A 14,524-nucleotide genomic window follows, 5' to 3' on the forward strand; every position below is an offset into this window, starting at 1 on the left:
TTTATAAGTTTTCGTACTACGATGCGTACTATTCTGCAATGGTACGATAATTCCTTAGTGGATCAGAGGCAGCGCTTAGTATTGTTTCACTAAATGCGAAGTTCGCCCTCTAACCATTCATTTACGTGCGCTGTCTTGCTTGCCTTTCTTTCTCTTTCTCATTTTTGTTGTGGCGCTTATAAAGCTCTAGCACGCGCTGCCATCACTCCTTGTCGAAGTATGTTCTTCCTAACGCTTGACCTATGTGGGTCCTGTACCGCTGTTTATATTTTTTGCTCTAACTTCAGAATTAAAGCGGAAGGATGCGAGCAAAATGCATTTGCGTAAACTTCGGTATCGCCTACGCGAAAGTGGCCACAGCTGCCTGTCAGACGCCGCCATAAATGACAAGCATGAAAAAGAGACTAGAAAAAAAAGAAAAAAAAACGCAAAGAGAGCGAAATGAGCAGCAGAAAAAGTGCCGAAAGAACAGAAAAGCAGCTTGCGCCCTGGTATACGATTTCGCCTGCCTCCGCACGCGCCTAAACAAACGTTGTCCCTTTAATCTCGCGAATTCCTGGGAGCCGAATTAGATGCCACGCCGGGGCCTCGTCTTCTTGTCCCGTTCCACCCGTGCAACAGCCTCACTCTCCAGCTTTCCTCCTGCTCCGTGCTGCCGTCAGTGTCCATGTCGTAAGCCCTCGGCAATTTCTCTCCCCTTCCTTCGCCACCCCCTTGTCTCATTTCCTAACCTCCTCTCTCTCTCCGTCTTCTTTTCGGCCAGTTTCCGCGCACCATTCCGTTGTGCGTCGTTTGTTTCTCTTATTGGCGGCTCCGCGCGGCAGCCCGATCCTGGCCAGCTCGGGCGTCGACGTCACCGATGCTTTCCTCCCCTTCCTTCCCTCCTTCCTCGTGTGGTGGCATCGACGCTGCAGTCGGCGACTGCCACTGACCGACCGGCCAACACTGCGCTTCCAGGCCTCTGCCACGGGCGACGCGCAGATCGGTCTCGGCAGCCAGCAGCCCACCCCTTCTTCCCTTTCCCCAGCAGGCGCGTCTCCGGCGGCGAAAAGGCAATTTTCCCGCAGGATACCCGAGCCCGCTCGGGGGCGTATCCGTTTCCTCGCTTCGACTGCTCCGTACTAGCTTCAGGCCCCAACTCGCTATTCCGTTCTGCCGTAGTTCTGCTTTTTGCCTTTGCAACCATATTTTTTTCGCGCTTGTTTATTGTCGAGACGCTCTCCCCCTTGTCCATCTTACCCCCCTCTCTTTCTTGCCCATCACACTGTATGTATGCGCCTGCTTTCTCTATGTAATGCCTTTTCTCGACAGATTTGCTAGAGAGTAGAGAATGTACAAAGTGCTTCTGTCTTTCTGGTCGTAGCAGCGCCAATCTTCGCCCGTCGCTCTACTTGACTTTTTTTTTCGATTGTGTATTCCTCTTTGTTTCGTCGTGTAGTGCGCCAACAAAGAAATGTCACGCAGTGAACGTGACAGGTGTGGCAAGCCGTCGTCTGTAGTGTGACGCTGTGATACAGAGCAACAAACGGTGTGCGCTGCCAGCGTCCCGTCCTGCTGGCGCTCTAGGCACAATGCCGCATGACCGTGTGCCTAGAATGACACGCACATGGCACGCATGGCAAGCTGGACAAGTTATAAGGCGGCCACGTTACGCTTGCTTGGGTGACCGTAAACTCGTACCTCGAATAGCCAACAACTAACACAGATGTTCACACTGAGAGCAGGTAGTGTTGAGGCACAGTAAACAAAAATTATTCTGTGTTAGACACCATCTGCTCAAGGCTACGCAAAGTATATGCTTTAGGCTTCCACAGAGTAAAGTATGCTGCACGAAAAAAAAGCCCATGTTTCAATTAAGTGATACCAATACGAGCTCCGAAAGCTTAATCATCTTACTCCATAGAATGTTGAGTAGGTGGCCCACTAAAAAGTCATTTCCTGTTGCATTATTCAAGCGCCTCATTTTCTTCTCGTGATGCGCTGAGTGTAAAGTACAAGTTTGAGATCGTTAGTGCTAAGCATGTGGCGTTGTACATAAGACCCCTCGTTGCAAAGCGTTGCAAAGTCTTCCAGTGACGTTGGAAGGAACTTTTGGACACCTTATATAATGCGTCTCATTTAGTCTTTCGGAGACGGCTAGCAGCCGGCCACCTCCATGTTTATTCAACTCAAAGTTCTTCAGTTCCAGGGTGAACATTCTCTCAGCTTTGTTAAAGGAACTAATTGTTTACTGCAGCCTCTTTCGCACTCTTTGGTAGGCGAATGTAGTTCTATGAGTTATTCGACTGAATGTAATGCTAGGTTTGAGGTTGTTTTCATGTTACCACGGTTGCATTGCGTTCGCTACTATGTCACCATGTGCCAGTTACACGAGAGTCGATGCTACGTGTTTCGGCATCCCTCATACATACGAGATTTGCATATAATGAATAGAGACAAGACATCTGATGCCGATTTATCACGCGTCCATGCATTGTCCACGGCCATCTCGGCTGCTTTAATACCTGGGCAAGTGTAGGATGCACTCAGCTAGCTGACCACAGAAGCCTGCTCAAGCTGGGGCCCTGCCGAATAGTTTGCCGACTCTTTGCGGCAGCACGGACAACACACAGAAAATAAAACTGCTCGTAGCTTTCTCCTCATAGATAACGATTTCGTTCGAGGGAAATGCCGCTCGGCGTGTTTTAAAAGTGCCCCTCTCTGCGGTTACCGTCACAGGTTCACACCGAACAGTGACCTGAAAGAAGGTGCCACGCCCCAGTTCGCCGACGAGGTGTACTTCCCTCCTCTGGACAGTCCGGCCGTTCAGGGCGCTTTCCTCACGTCCGGAGAAGTTCTGACCAACGCGGAGGACAAGGCGGACGCCGCAGCCGCCGCTGCCGCCTCTCTCGCTGTCCTCAAGGACGCCCTCAAAGCCCAGGCAATGAAGAGGAAGACTAAGGTGAGTCCTCATTGGAACGGCTCCTGCCAAAGGTCCAGACTGCATTCGCTCAGTGGCTCAGTCGACAGAAACACACGACGACAGAATAAAGGTCTTCGCGTGAGCCTTTCCAAAAGGGTACACATCTATTTCTTGTGTTGATCAGGGCCTATTGTGTGGTTCGTAACATGCCCAAGAAAGATTACAAAAGATGCTCAGGCGAACCTGTTGCCGGCTTCTATTACTAAGGTGATTCCGTGTGCAGCAAACACGGGGCTTTATCGTTTGGGGTACCTTGCCCCACTGTTTAAACTATGAATACGGAAAAAGCTAAATACTATAGAAGCTGAGGCCTTGAGCATCTCAGGCTTTTCTCATTGCGCCATGTTACCAGTCGTGGTGGCCGCGGCGGCCGCATTTCAATGACGGCGAAATGCAAAAAAAAAAAATGGTAGGAGTGCCATGCATTCGGTACACGCACGTTAAAGAACCTCAGATGGTCAAAATTAATCCGGAGTCCTCCACTACGGCGTGCCTCATAGTCAGATTGTGGTTCTGAGGCGTAAAACTCCAGAATTAAAACAAGTGCTTCATGACACACGTTATTAGGGCGGCGAAGGGTTCGCCTGATCGCTCCGGTCACGTGCTATTACGACGCTGTTTATCCATATCTACTGCGGACCTTTGGTGCACATGCGCCGCCCCACCGAAGCTCGCCACGCTCGGGTGATCACTGCCTCTGTTCAGCTTTCAGAAGCTGTGCTTTCTTTGCAAGCGATCACCAAGTACACCACCAGCATGTTCGCTGGACGCGTTCGTCACCCAGATTCTGTGCGTTGGATGCAAGAACGCGCTGCATAGCGTGTTATAATTGTGTGGTGTCTTTTCTGGCCGTGCTGAGCACGGGTAGTACAGCCGATACTTGATAATCCGTAATGTTCTTTCTTTAATATTGCCATGTGGCAAATCAAACGTGTAGGATTAAAAATGGCTGTGGCTTAGCTAAGGTTAAGCCCAGGATGCGAAGCATACTAGCCTTTATTTTAGTTGTTGAACCACTGTTTAGCCTGGTGAACTGCTGTTGCTTGGCTATATTTGGTTCGGCTAGACGAAGAAACAACTCATGCGTTACTATGCTTTTCCTTCAAGAGTGGAACGCGACAGCGTTCCCGTCGACCCGCCAAGGGGTGTAAGACAATGGGCTACGGCGCTGCGACTACGCGCCCCGCATTGGACGCGGTGAGCGTCGAGCAACACAGCGTTCGGCGCGGCAACGAAATGTGCGCCTGAGCAAGCGACGCACGCCTGAGCCTCAGAAACAGCTCGTTTCTAAGGCAACACCGCATTCACTAGAGGTGCTTTTGTACCGCTTTGAAGCATCGTACTCGTGGCTCAGTGGTAGCGTCTCCGTCTCACACTCCGGAGGCCCTGGTTCGATTCCCACCCAGCCCATCTTGCAAGAGTTGAGCCAAAGCCAGCTAGAAAATCAGTCTCTGTAGCACGCCGCAACCTTCGCTTCTTATTCCAACGAGCAGCTCTCTCTCCAGGAGGCATCTCACCTCGTGAGTGTCTAGCAGAGGAAAGCGCAGCTGCTTATATACCGCCGCGACGCCGCGAGCGACGGCGCGAGTTGGAGCCCCGTTTCTCCTCTGTCGTGACGTCACGGTGTCACGTGGTATTGAAGGCGACACCGCCGCGCCTGAGGAGCTGGGTTGAGCTCTCGTAATATGCTTCGCATAAAAGAAAAGAGATGTCACAGTTTCTCCAGAAAGGCTAAGCATCGATGGCGATAGCGAATTAGCAGACAGCCATACGAAGTAAGGATAGCCCTTTTATCGGCCGTATAAACTTTCGAACATTCACCTGCTAACTAAATCAACAAGTATGATGTCAGCATATCGCACTCGATGACCGCGGACGCTCGCTGCCGAAACACTGGCGTGAACAAGCCTGGCAGCAGCAGCGAACGAAGCGACCTTCGTGCTGTGTGTCTCTTGAACGCACTCAGCGCCGAGAACACACGGCACGCGCAAAGCTACGAGCCGTCGACGCAGCTATACTCTGCCCCCAACGCAGATCACTCTCAACATTCGACCGCGAGAAGCCTCCACATAAGCAATTCCAGCCGTAGTAGAACACTCCCTGTGCCTCGCGACATTGGCTGCCTCGCGCGCGACGGAAGACGGCGCGCTTGGTCCCCGCCGTCCTGCCTTTCGCGTGGGCGAGATTGACCCGCGATCGTGGGCTCCCTTCGCACGCTTTCGCTCGCACATACAACGCAGGCCGCGCGTCGATGGTGGTATCGCCCTTGAACTTTATACGAACATCACGGCGACGGCAGAAATGCGCATGGATTGTCCATATAATTGCTGTCGCAATAAAAAAGGCTGTAATGCTTATAAACTTTTCTAATAACATTAAATAAATAAATAAATAAATAAAGAAATAAATAAATAAATCACAGAGGGAATGCCCGTGCGTGAAAATCGGCCATGAACGGCTTCGCAGAACGAACACTTCACATTGCTGACGAAAGGTAGACAGGAACGGTGTTCCATGGCATCCATGTCGTTTCTCAATCACTGAGGCTAACCGAATGCGGTTGAGCGCATTCCTATCATAGCATGACCTTTAGACGCTAGGTCTTATGGGCTGCTGGTGATTAGTGCGGGAACTTAGAGCCGAACTTCTCATAAAGATGTTAATCTAAAATGGGATCCAAACCCTCAAATTTAGTTCGCTTAATTCACTATGGCCTTGAACAGTGAAGTCAGTACATCTGTTGAAGTTCACCGCTGCCGCGATCGCGTCGAGACAATTCAAGATTTGCAAGTTATCACTACGGGTCACGTGTCTTTCTTTTTTGCGTTGCGCAGTTGTCTCTGTGCGAAAGGCCGTGTCCTAATAAGGGAATGTTCGTTTAAGTCTTAATGCATCTTTGCAGAGCCCGGAAGTGGTCAAGGACGACTCGAACGAGACTGGTGATGCTTCGGCAGAGAACGAGGACGTTGTGGGCGTGCTGAACTACCTGCGCCAAGTGGCTCAAGACACGGCATCGTTGCTGGACGAAAATAAGGACCGCTATGATGTCTTCATACCACCAGATGTGAGTGTATGCGTGGGCCCGTATACCTGTACTCTTGGCGGAAAGCACAGAACGATGGTGTTCGAGCTCGTCGATTATTGATGGCGCAAGGAAAAACGCGAATCACAATAAGGAGTGGTAGATGTGAAAGTGCGATAACCTCAGTGCAACCGCATGACAAATTCGCATTATTCGCACCGACCCGCGCCACACGAACTTTATTTTATTTTCATGCGTTCGTACAGCGCTTAAATGCTGAAAAATGACGTTGATTCGAAGCTTCCAAAACGTAAAAAAAAAGAATCAGTCTCAGTTGGATTTTGTAGCTGGTGAACATTCAAAATGACCCACGCTACTTCGGAAAATGCAGCTGGTTGCTTCATCTGGCAGAGCACTTCCATTATCGGAGGCCCGCGGGCGCAGGCGTCATACGTGGCCCTCGCAAATAAGCGCGACCCTTACACTGGGTGATGATGGCCCTCTTCCTCAGGGACTCGTCACTTGACATCAGAACGGCGACCGCTTTTGGCTTGACTGACCCTATGGAAACAGTTTGGTTGGTAACGACTTTATTTATAGTCCTGCAGAGCTTTCGCCGACGGTGCCTTAGGTCTCCCACGTGGGGACGTCGAGGTGTTACCTCGCCGCCACCTCGATGTTTTTTTTTGTTTTGTTAGGGAGCGTTCGCTCGTCTCTCCTGGCTGTGCGAACACGGCTTCAACGCTGGCGCCCCATGCTTTGTGACTTAACATATTAGAACCAGCACGTTATGCTGTCCGAGTTAATACGCGCCCGCTGTTACCCGGCTGGTCGATGGTGAATCTGTAATTCGCTTCTTCAGTAGCGGCCCTCTTTCGCCCATCGAACTTAATTTAACCCGAGTTCCACAATCCATTCTATGATCCTGTTTAATCCCTTCATCCTTGGTCCCCTTTTAATAATCACCCGTTTTACCAGCCAGTGATGCAGGAGAGGACAATAATGTAGTAGTACAAATGAAGTCATGTCATTCAGTCCATTGGTTACGGCATGCCTAGGCTCGTTCACTTTAAATGAAAACCTAGTCTTCGGCAGTGTTACTGGAAACAATGCTCTCGTTTACTTGAAATGGAAACTCAGTTTCCAACATAGCAAGACGCAACTTTTTAAGGCTGTAACAGAATTGAATAATCAACTAGCCGATGGTTCCGTGATCAGAATAATCCGACAGAACACATCTCATGATTACTGTCGACGTTAATGTGAATAATGTTTGAGCAAAGTAAAGGCGCACCATATCGCCATTGCCGAAACGCGTCATGTGTGAGATACGTACTGCAGCCGGGCGCCCCGTGGGCGCTTCCCCCTAAGCACGCAGCGCCATCTAGCGGGGGCCGCGCCAAGTCCTCCTCCTTTGGCATGACCTCTGAGATTGCATTCGTGGGACGCCTGTACTGGCTACGGCTGTGGATTGATGCCTTGCTGCCCACGGGCATTCGTCGTACCGTGCTATAGCGCCGGACTACTGTGCTTGAGGAACACGTGTGACACGTATTTGAGTTCGCCCAAGGCCGCAGAAATTCTATATATGTTTTTTGTTGTTGTTGTTGAAGAGAATGCGGCGTAAGGAGGGTTAGATAAATACAGAAATACAAAGTCGATGAAGTAGGTTTAGAATGCTAATCGCATTAAAAGGCTCAACTGCCAACTACCCCTCGGGTAGTGAGATCAACACTATGTGCGTCGGTAGGCCGATGACAAGCCACGGTGTTCAGGTCAACGAATTGGGATGGCCATGTGATTACTCGTGCTCTAAGGCAACATAATATGAGTTGCTTCAACCGTTCCTTTAACACACTCATGGCTTCTGATAGTGTCTAATTTTATTATGCCCTCAAAGAACAAGATAATCAGTGGCTTGCCAGTCAGAAGAGCCTGGAACATGGGCACTAAAAGAACGCTCACTTTTACGCCGACGTCACTTTGTGTCGGAGCAAAATCCCTGGACTATTAAGCTTGCGATTTGGTCAGTACATCACCGGCAGAAGGTCATCTCCTTCGTGGACAATACTAAAACGCTGTCGCGCGGGCCTCTCGTCGGTGTTCTTAAACGGCTGAAATAAGCCGTAATGCTCACGTGGATCGAGTGACCAGCTCAGCGGGAACGAGGCCCAAGATATACGCCGTCATGTATCGTCCCTCTCTCGTCTTACCTTTCTTAAATTTTCCTTTTTTTTTATTGCTGCCATCGCTGATTCCTAACTCTTCTCTTTAAGTTTTCAAGTCCTCTCCTTTCTCGTTTTTCTTTTTTCATTTCTTTCTCTCGCACGACACCAAAATCGTAAAATAAAGGGAGGCAGCTGGCCTTGCCTGCGGGACAGGGAACACCTTCCCATTTACGGTTATTCCTTCTTTGCCATTCCTTTCTCGCGCTCCGTTATTACTGGCTTGGCCCTCGCCCCCCCCCCCCCCCCCTTCCCCGCTTCCCTCTTTTTATTTTTCATTTCTCATTTGTTTCGTCTGTCACGTTGACTCGTCCGTAAAACTTCCGAAAGGAGAATTTTCACGACAGCGAAAGATTGTGATTAAAGCCGCTGCGAGCAGCAATCGGAGAAAGGCGTGCGCGGGAGGCGGAGGGGAATGACTAGGGAGAGGCGGAAACTCGATGTGGAGGATAAGAGACAGGAGAGTCCGAAGGAACTCGCTAGCGCTCTGCAATCTTGAGGTGGGGTTTCGAAGGGGGACGGAAGGGCACCGGGACAGGGGAATGCATAGGGAAAGATGAAAGAAGGGCCGGGAGGAAATCGCAGAGGGCACAGTTTCACGGCGGGCGTTCAATTCCGTGCTCATTAAAGGGGATGTCCGCGAAATGGGACGATGCGCGCGGAGCAGGCGAGGAAGGAAGGCGCGCGCCGCCGTGTGCTCGCCCGGCGTACCTCGGAACCGGCAGTGCTATACGACGACAGTCGGTTATATCCTATTCATTCGCAGCGCTGGCCCGTCGTCGTCGTTCTGTTCTTTCCTCTTCCCTTTCTTTCTTTTTCCCCGAACGCGATGAGAAACTAGGCGCCCTGGTTGGCGCTTGCCGGATTCCCGTGGAGCCGTTTTGTCGGGATGGTTTGTCGGTTGGTCGCGTCGGTTGGTGGGTGGAAGGAAGGGGGTGCGATCGTGCTTCTTTACCGAGCTTAGTTCCGAAGTTCAAGCGCGCTAGGCCTAGCCTGGTCGTCGGAACTTGATGAGGAACTCTTTTTATAAGGGAAGCGCTTGAGAGGGCCGTGTGCTTTGGCGTTTGGCACGTGGGAGCATTGCCTCACCTGGCCATAGCTCTACCCGCGATTACGTGCCACTGCCGTAGGAAGATCCGAAACTTCTTCTCCCCTCCTCGTCAAGCCGTGCTGTGTAAAGGTGTAAAGAATGGAATGCGAAGGCTATCTACGTGCGGCACTCGACCTTGGACGTAGTTGTCACCCTGTTTGTTTGCTTGTTTCGGGGCCATGAGAGCGGTACCCTGGGCCCTTCGCGAATGCTTGTATGTGATGAAATCTTTCGACGAGGATTTTGTGATATTGATCAAGAAAACTGATGTAATTGCTCTATTTGAAAAATTGGCATTTAGGATGACGCTGCTATTCACTGCTAATGCATGACTGATCTACCGATGGAGTTCAATGACTACAGAGCTACTGCACTCGGGGTTTGAATGCGTATTCGGAGTGACTGTGGTTGTAATTTCACTATGTTTTTGTTATTGTCTACCAAGATCTTAGCGAACACGCGATATTATACTCCCTTCACACTACAAGCGTCGGCGCAGTGACCTGTATTTGAAATTGTGCTCAGCTGCATAACATCATATCCACAGATACCGTACAGTGTGATATAGTGGCTTGGGAAAGGGAAATATAGAAACAGGAGTAAGGCAGGGCAGTTAAGGCAGGCAAGAAAAAGAAAGCCCGGTTTGCTACCCTGAACGAGGGTGGGGGGGGGGGGGGGAGTATAGTACGAAGAGCTACGTACTGTACGCTGCTCAACACTGGACAGTCGGACACTGTTGGAACAAAGTATATTAGAAAAGGGACGCATGCGCTAAAGGCAGGCTGAGTTCGCTTCTTGTTGTCACAGACCTGCGACATAGGTGGCGATAATGACGGGAGCCACTTCAAGTGTTTGTGCGCCAATTTATGTTTCCGTTGTCTGTGGATGTCAGAAACAACGTAAGATGTAACACAGCTATAAAAGAAAAGGCATTCTCAGAGGAAAAAGCATTGTTTCTGGCATCTGGCTTGTTATTGAAGGAATTACAACTTGGAAATTACCATTAACTATGAACGTTTACCTTAGGTTGGAGAATTTAAGTGCTACAGATGTAGCACTGTAGCATGTGCTAGCATCCCGTTCCTTGAGTGCTGATAATATTCAAGTCGGACAAGTTCGCTTGAAGCAGGTATAGTGATGGATATAAGCTCTCCCTTAATATTGCTCTCTTCAGCTCCCTCCCCCCTCCCCTCTTATATTAAAGAATAATCGTGCATCCACATGAGGTTATTCCATGGTTGTGCGCAAAAGTAAGAGCGTAACGACTATTCATGTCTTCGGCTAAGCCTCATCGCCACCTAAAGATGCAGTTGCTCCTTCTTAGTGATTCTGCCGTGTCCTTATTGAATTATCTTCTAAAAAGAAAACTTCCACTACTGCTCTCACTGTTAGGCAGAAATGTGAATCCAGGTGTAAGACAGTGCACGGTGATGCAGCCCAGTGTGGCAGATGTGCACACGGTGGTGCTTTAAGAAGGATGGCTAAACTTAAAGTAGCGGAAGAGAGCGCATTTAAGGCGTGACCTCACGTTACGCTTTACGCCACATTTGCCTTTGCGCACTCGTATTTCACACCCTCTCGGCATGGCAGCATCTCGTATACGCATATCCGCGATCACGCGTTGCGTGACTGCTTCGTTAGGTCCTAACTGCCGGGGAATAAGCTCGTGGCAACGAAGCGCAAGGAAGTAAAAGAAGACTTATTAAAAAAATATCCACCTTGATTCCACCCTGTGCATGTGGATATAGAGCGAAGCTTGTGTGGGCTTTAGACAAGTAACACCACCCCAGCTGACGTTAGACGACTTTACACAAGCACCACCACCACGACGTTACACAAGCACCACCACCACAAGCGGCATGCGTCACGCGCGCACGCACGTGGGCGGAAGTGTAGAATGCATCCTCATTCTTCTAGTCCATCCGCCGAACGCGAGTGCTTTATAGAACGAAATCAACGTTGAAAAGTAAATTGCGTCAGGAAATGCGTAAAGTGCTACTCACACATGCTTCAGACATGCTAGCTTCGCATTGTTATTGGAATGTGCGCGGAAACTGAAAGACAAAGCCTTTTTCCAGCTGCCGTTTGACGTGTGCCTTAGTGGCCGCAGCCGCTAGGTGGCGATACTGCTAGCGCGGCATGCATCCTCATTCTTGTATGCCCTCCGCATAGCGCAAATCCGTTATCGAAGTAACCTAATTTCTCGAAGTAAAATGTATAAGAAAATTCGTAAGGTACGACTTACACGTAACCTACAGTCGTGATAGCATCAGACTAATTCGAATATGCGAGAAAACATATTTCTGGTACGCGGAAACTCAAACACAAACCACTTTTCCAGGTGACATTTTTGGGGTGAGCACGCCACGAAAAATCCAGACCAACTAGAGGCTCACGGCTTCGCTGTAAAATTAAACCCGGTGGGGTGCTAATTCCGACTAAGAACGTGCCTCGAGGAGTTCCGGGACAGTTAGGTGTTTCTGCAGCTCGGGCCAACAGCGGGGAGCAGGGGACGCCCCCAATCGGGCTCGGCCGTTTTCTTCCAGACCGCATCTGCCACGCGTGCGCGGGCTGCCGAGCGCGAACAATGGGCCTGCCTCTCGTTGTGGACGCGTGTGTGCGTTTGTCTACGCGCGTTCAGCGGGAGAGCCGGACAGCACGCAACGGCGGGCCTCGCGCCGGGCCGACAGGACCGCTTATGCATACCTGGACGACGCACATTAGCCGCGTCTCCATGGAAACCCGCAGCGCCACGGCGAGGCAGCGGGCGAGGCAGGAAAGGAGGAAGGTGGGTGGGGTGGAGGGACGACTTTTGTCTCCGCCACCAACCGATGCCTCGCAGGAACGGAAGCTCCCGCAGCCCACAGCGGCATCCGTACATTTATACCACACGTGAGACGAGTCGTTGTTTCTTCTCTAGCCGAGATGAGGAAACCTTCGCGCTCTGGCCACCGGCGCGCCTGCGTTGGGTCCTTCTGCTTCTGCATCCGCGATCGCACGCCATGGCTCGCAAAATAGTTGGCGAGTGCACATGCGCGTGCGTATATGCATGGGTCGTTTGCAAACTGGCGGCGTGTGAAACGCCGCGCGAGTAGGGACGCGGAAAAGCAGCTAGACCGAGAAGGCGGAGGAGGAGGAACGGAGCTGCTGGCTTTCACTCCGGCTTGTCGGCTCGCTTGTCAGCGTGCTGGCTTCCGCCGCTCGTCGGCTCCGGTGAAACCAGCTACGTTCCCTCGATACACGTAAACACGCCAAACGCTCTCTCTCCTCCTCGTTCTACTCTCGCACCCGTGTTTCTCGGGCCGCTGTATTTGGGATTCGGCGCACTGTTGTCACCTGTCGCGGAAAAAGACAATAAGCGGAATCGGCGGCCTGTGCCGCTGCCGCCTCTCTTCTCGCTGTGGCATCCGCCGTGCTGCGAACGCGCTCGCACTTCGTTGCATTGTGTGCGTTCTCGCAGAGCCACGGTGGCGGGGGAATGCTGCCTGGCGGGCGCGCCCGTTCTCTGCGACGCGCAACTCAGCAGTGCGAGAGGAAAAAAAAAAGAAAGAAAATACTAAAGCTACGATTTCGTTCGCTGCGGCGTTCTCCCACTTTTACGGTTTCTATGCCAGGTTACGTTTCTCCGGTCTCGCGCTGTTTTTTTTTTCTTCTTCTTTTCTTCCTTTCTTCTTCTGTAGTTAGCTGTGCACCTACGCTTCATCGTCGTACGCATGCCGCTGGCTTGCTCGAACATCGTGCGCTGAGGCGCGCAAGTTTCAGGGCTATCCGTGAAGTGTAAGTTTCCGCACGCAGCGGCAGCAAAGGCGACCGAGCCTTTCTTTGGTCTTGTTTGGACAAGAAAACGTAAATGCGTGGACTTCTTAATAATGTTTCTATGCGATTTTCGGTAGCGTGCTAACGCCACATAGAAGTGACCTATTGTAATAAGCCTTTAACCACAAAAACTATTAGTTGTATTTTTGCGAACGACGTAAAGTTTTGATGTAACTCTTGTTTGTGTCTGCTTGTTTCAAACAACGTTAAAGTTTGTGCCGTTTTTTAATGATTTATTGATTCATTGTCTGAATGCCAGTTTAGATGTACAATGGACATTCGTTCGTGCTCTGTCGTCTCTCGTATTTTAGTGCAGGTTTTGTGAGACCCTGTAGTAAAACATTCTAATCACGTTGACGGTTAGTCGATTCCTCGCAATTTCAAAGTGCTCGAGTTGGTTCTGAAAGAAAACAAGCTCAACACGCGACACGTTGTTTTAGGCATCGCTAAAGGCACCCTCAACACTGCTAGGCCATCTCTCTGTCGGTGTAGCCTCTTTATGATGGCTTCCATAGAATGCGCGCAGCTTTATTTGAACACTCCCAGCTCTGCCCCTGTAAAGCGTGCATTTCCGCACAAACTTATGTTAGGGGAATAAGCAACTTTACAGGCAATCGAAGTTACTCAGCGCTGCCATTTTTTTTTTTTTTTTGCACAAGTCGCTTTACTGAGGCAACAAAGCCGATTAATTTCGCTAAATATTGCTGCAATATCACTGAAAATGTCGCTGAACCTTTTTCGATAAATTTGCGGTAACTTGTAGGCGTTTTGGAAGGCTACAGTGTACGCTGACGTGGCGTAATAACTTACCGAAATGCTTCGCGTTTTTTGTAGGGTCCGTGTAGATGAGAAATAAACAGTGAATTTACCAGCTGTGCGTGAATTAGTGGGCCTCCAGATTAGTGGGCCTATCGTACCCTCCCACTCCTACAATAAGATGCCACGCAAGCACTCACGGCACCAAACCACACGCGAATGCGTGCGCATATTGGGGTATTAATAAAGATCACACACACCAGGTAACTGAAATTAAATAACTCGATGTTTAACTTTGTGAGATCATGTCAGCATACCCGCGTTTGGTGATAAGAACTTTTCAGCTCACGCCAACTTCAAAATAGCTTAAGTAGAAGACAAATTTCCGTATTTTCGGTAGAAACAGCTTATGGAGGAATGTCCATGGCAATGCGAACGCATTTGAATGAAGGCTCTTATGAATACTCATTATGATCATTATTGGCGTCGTCATATATTCACCACCACCATCATCGTCACAATCATCACGTGAACAATAGCAGAGATGACGTCATCATACGATGCCATAGCTCTGACATGCGCTCACTCGCTCGTTCTTCGTCTTTTCGTACGGGCTTTTCGTTTACATTGACAGTGATCGTCTTTGACTTCTG

At 50.1% G+C, this 14,524-nt stretch overlaps 1 protein-coding gene across 3 annotated transcripts in view; it reads left to right on the forward strand.

Annotated features, from left to right (window-relative positions):
* IA-2 (tyrosine phosphatase IA-2) overlaps positions 1–14,524 on the forward strand; it is a 663,183-nt gene that overhangs the window by 173,896 nt on the left and 474,763 nt on the right. For all 3 annotated transcript variants that reach the window (XM_070532244.1, XM_065429889.1, XM_070532245.1), the window contains exons 5-6: positions 2,719–2,941; positions 5,865–6,026. In XM_070532244.1, the coding sequence (XP_070388345.1) occupies positions 2,719–2,941; positions 5,865–6,026 (385 nt within the window). The remainder of the gene's footprint in view (positions 1–2,718; positions 2,942–5,864; positions 6,027–14,524) is intronic.

Source organism: Dermacentor albipictus, chromosome 1 (genome assembly GCF_038994185.2).
Source record: "Dermacentor albipictus isolate Rhodes 1998 colony chromosome 1, USDA_Dalb.pri_finalv2, whole genome shotgun sequence".
NCBI lineage: Eukaryota > Metazoa > Arthropoda > Arachnida > Ixodida > Ixodidae > Dermacentor > Dermacentor albipictus.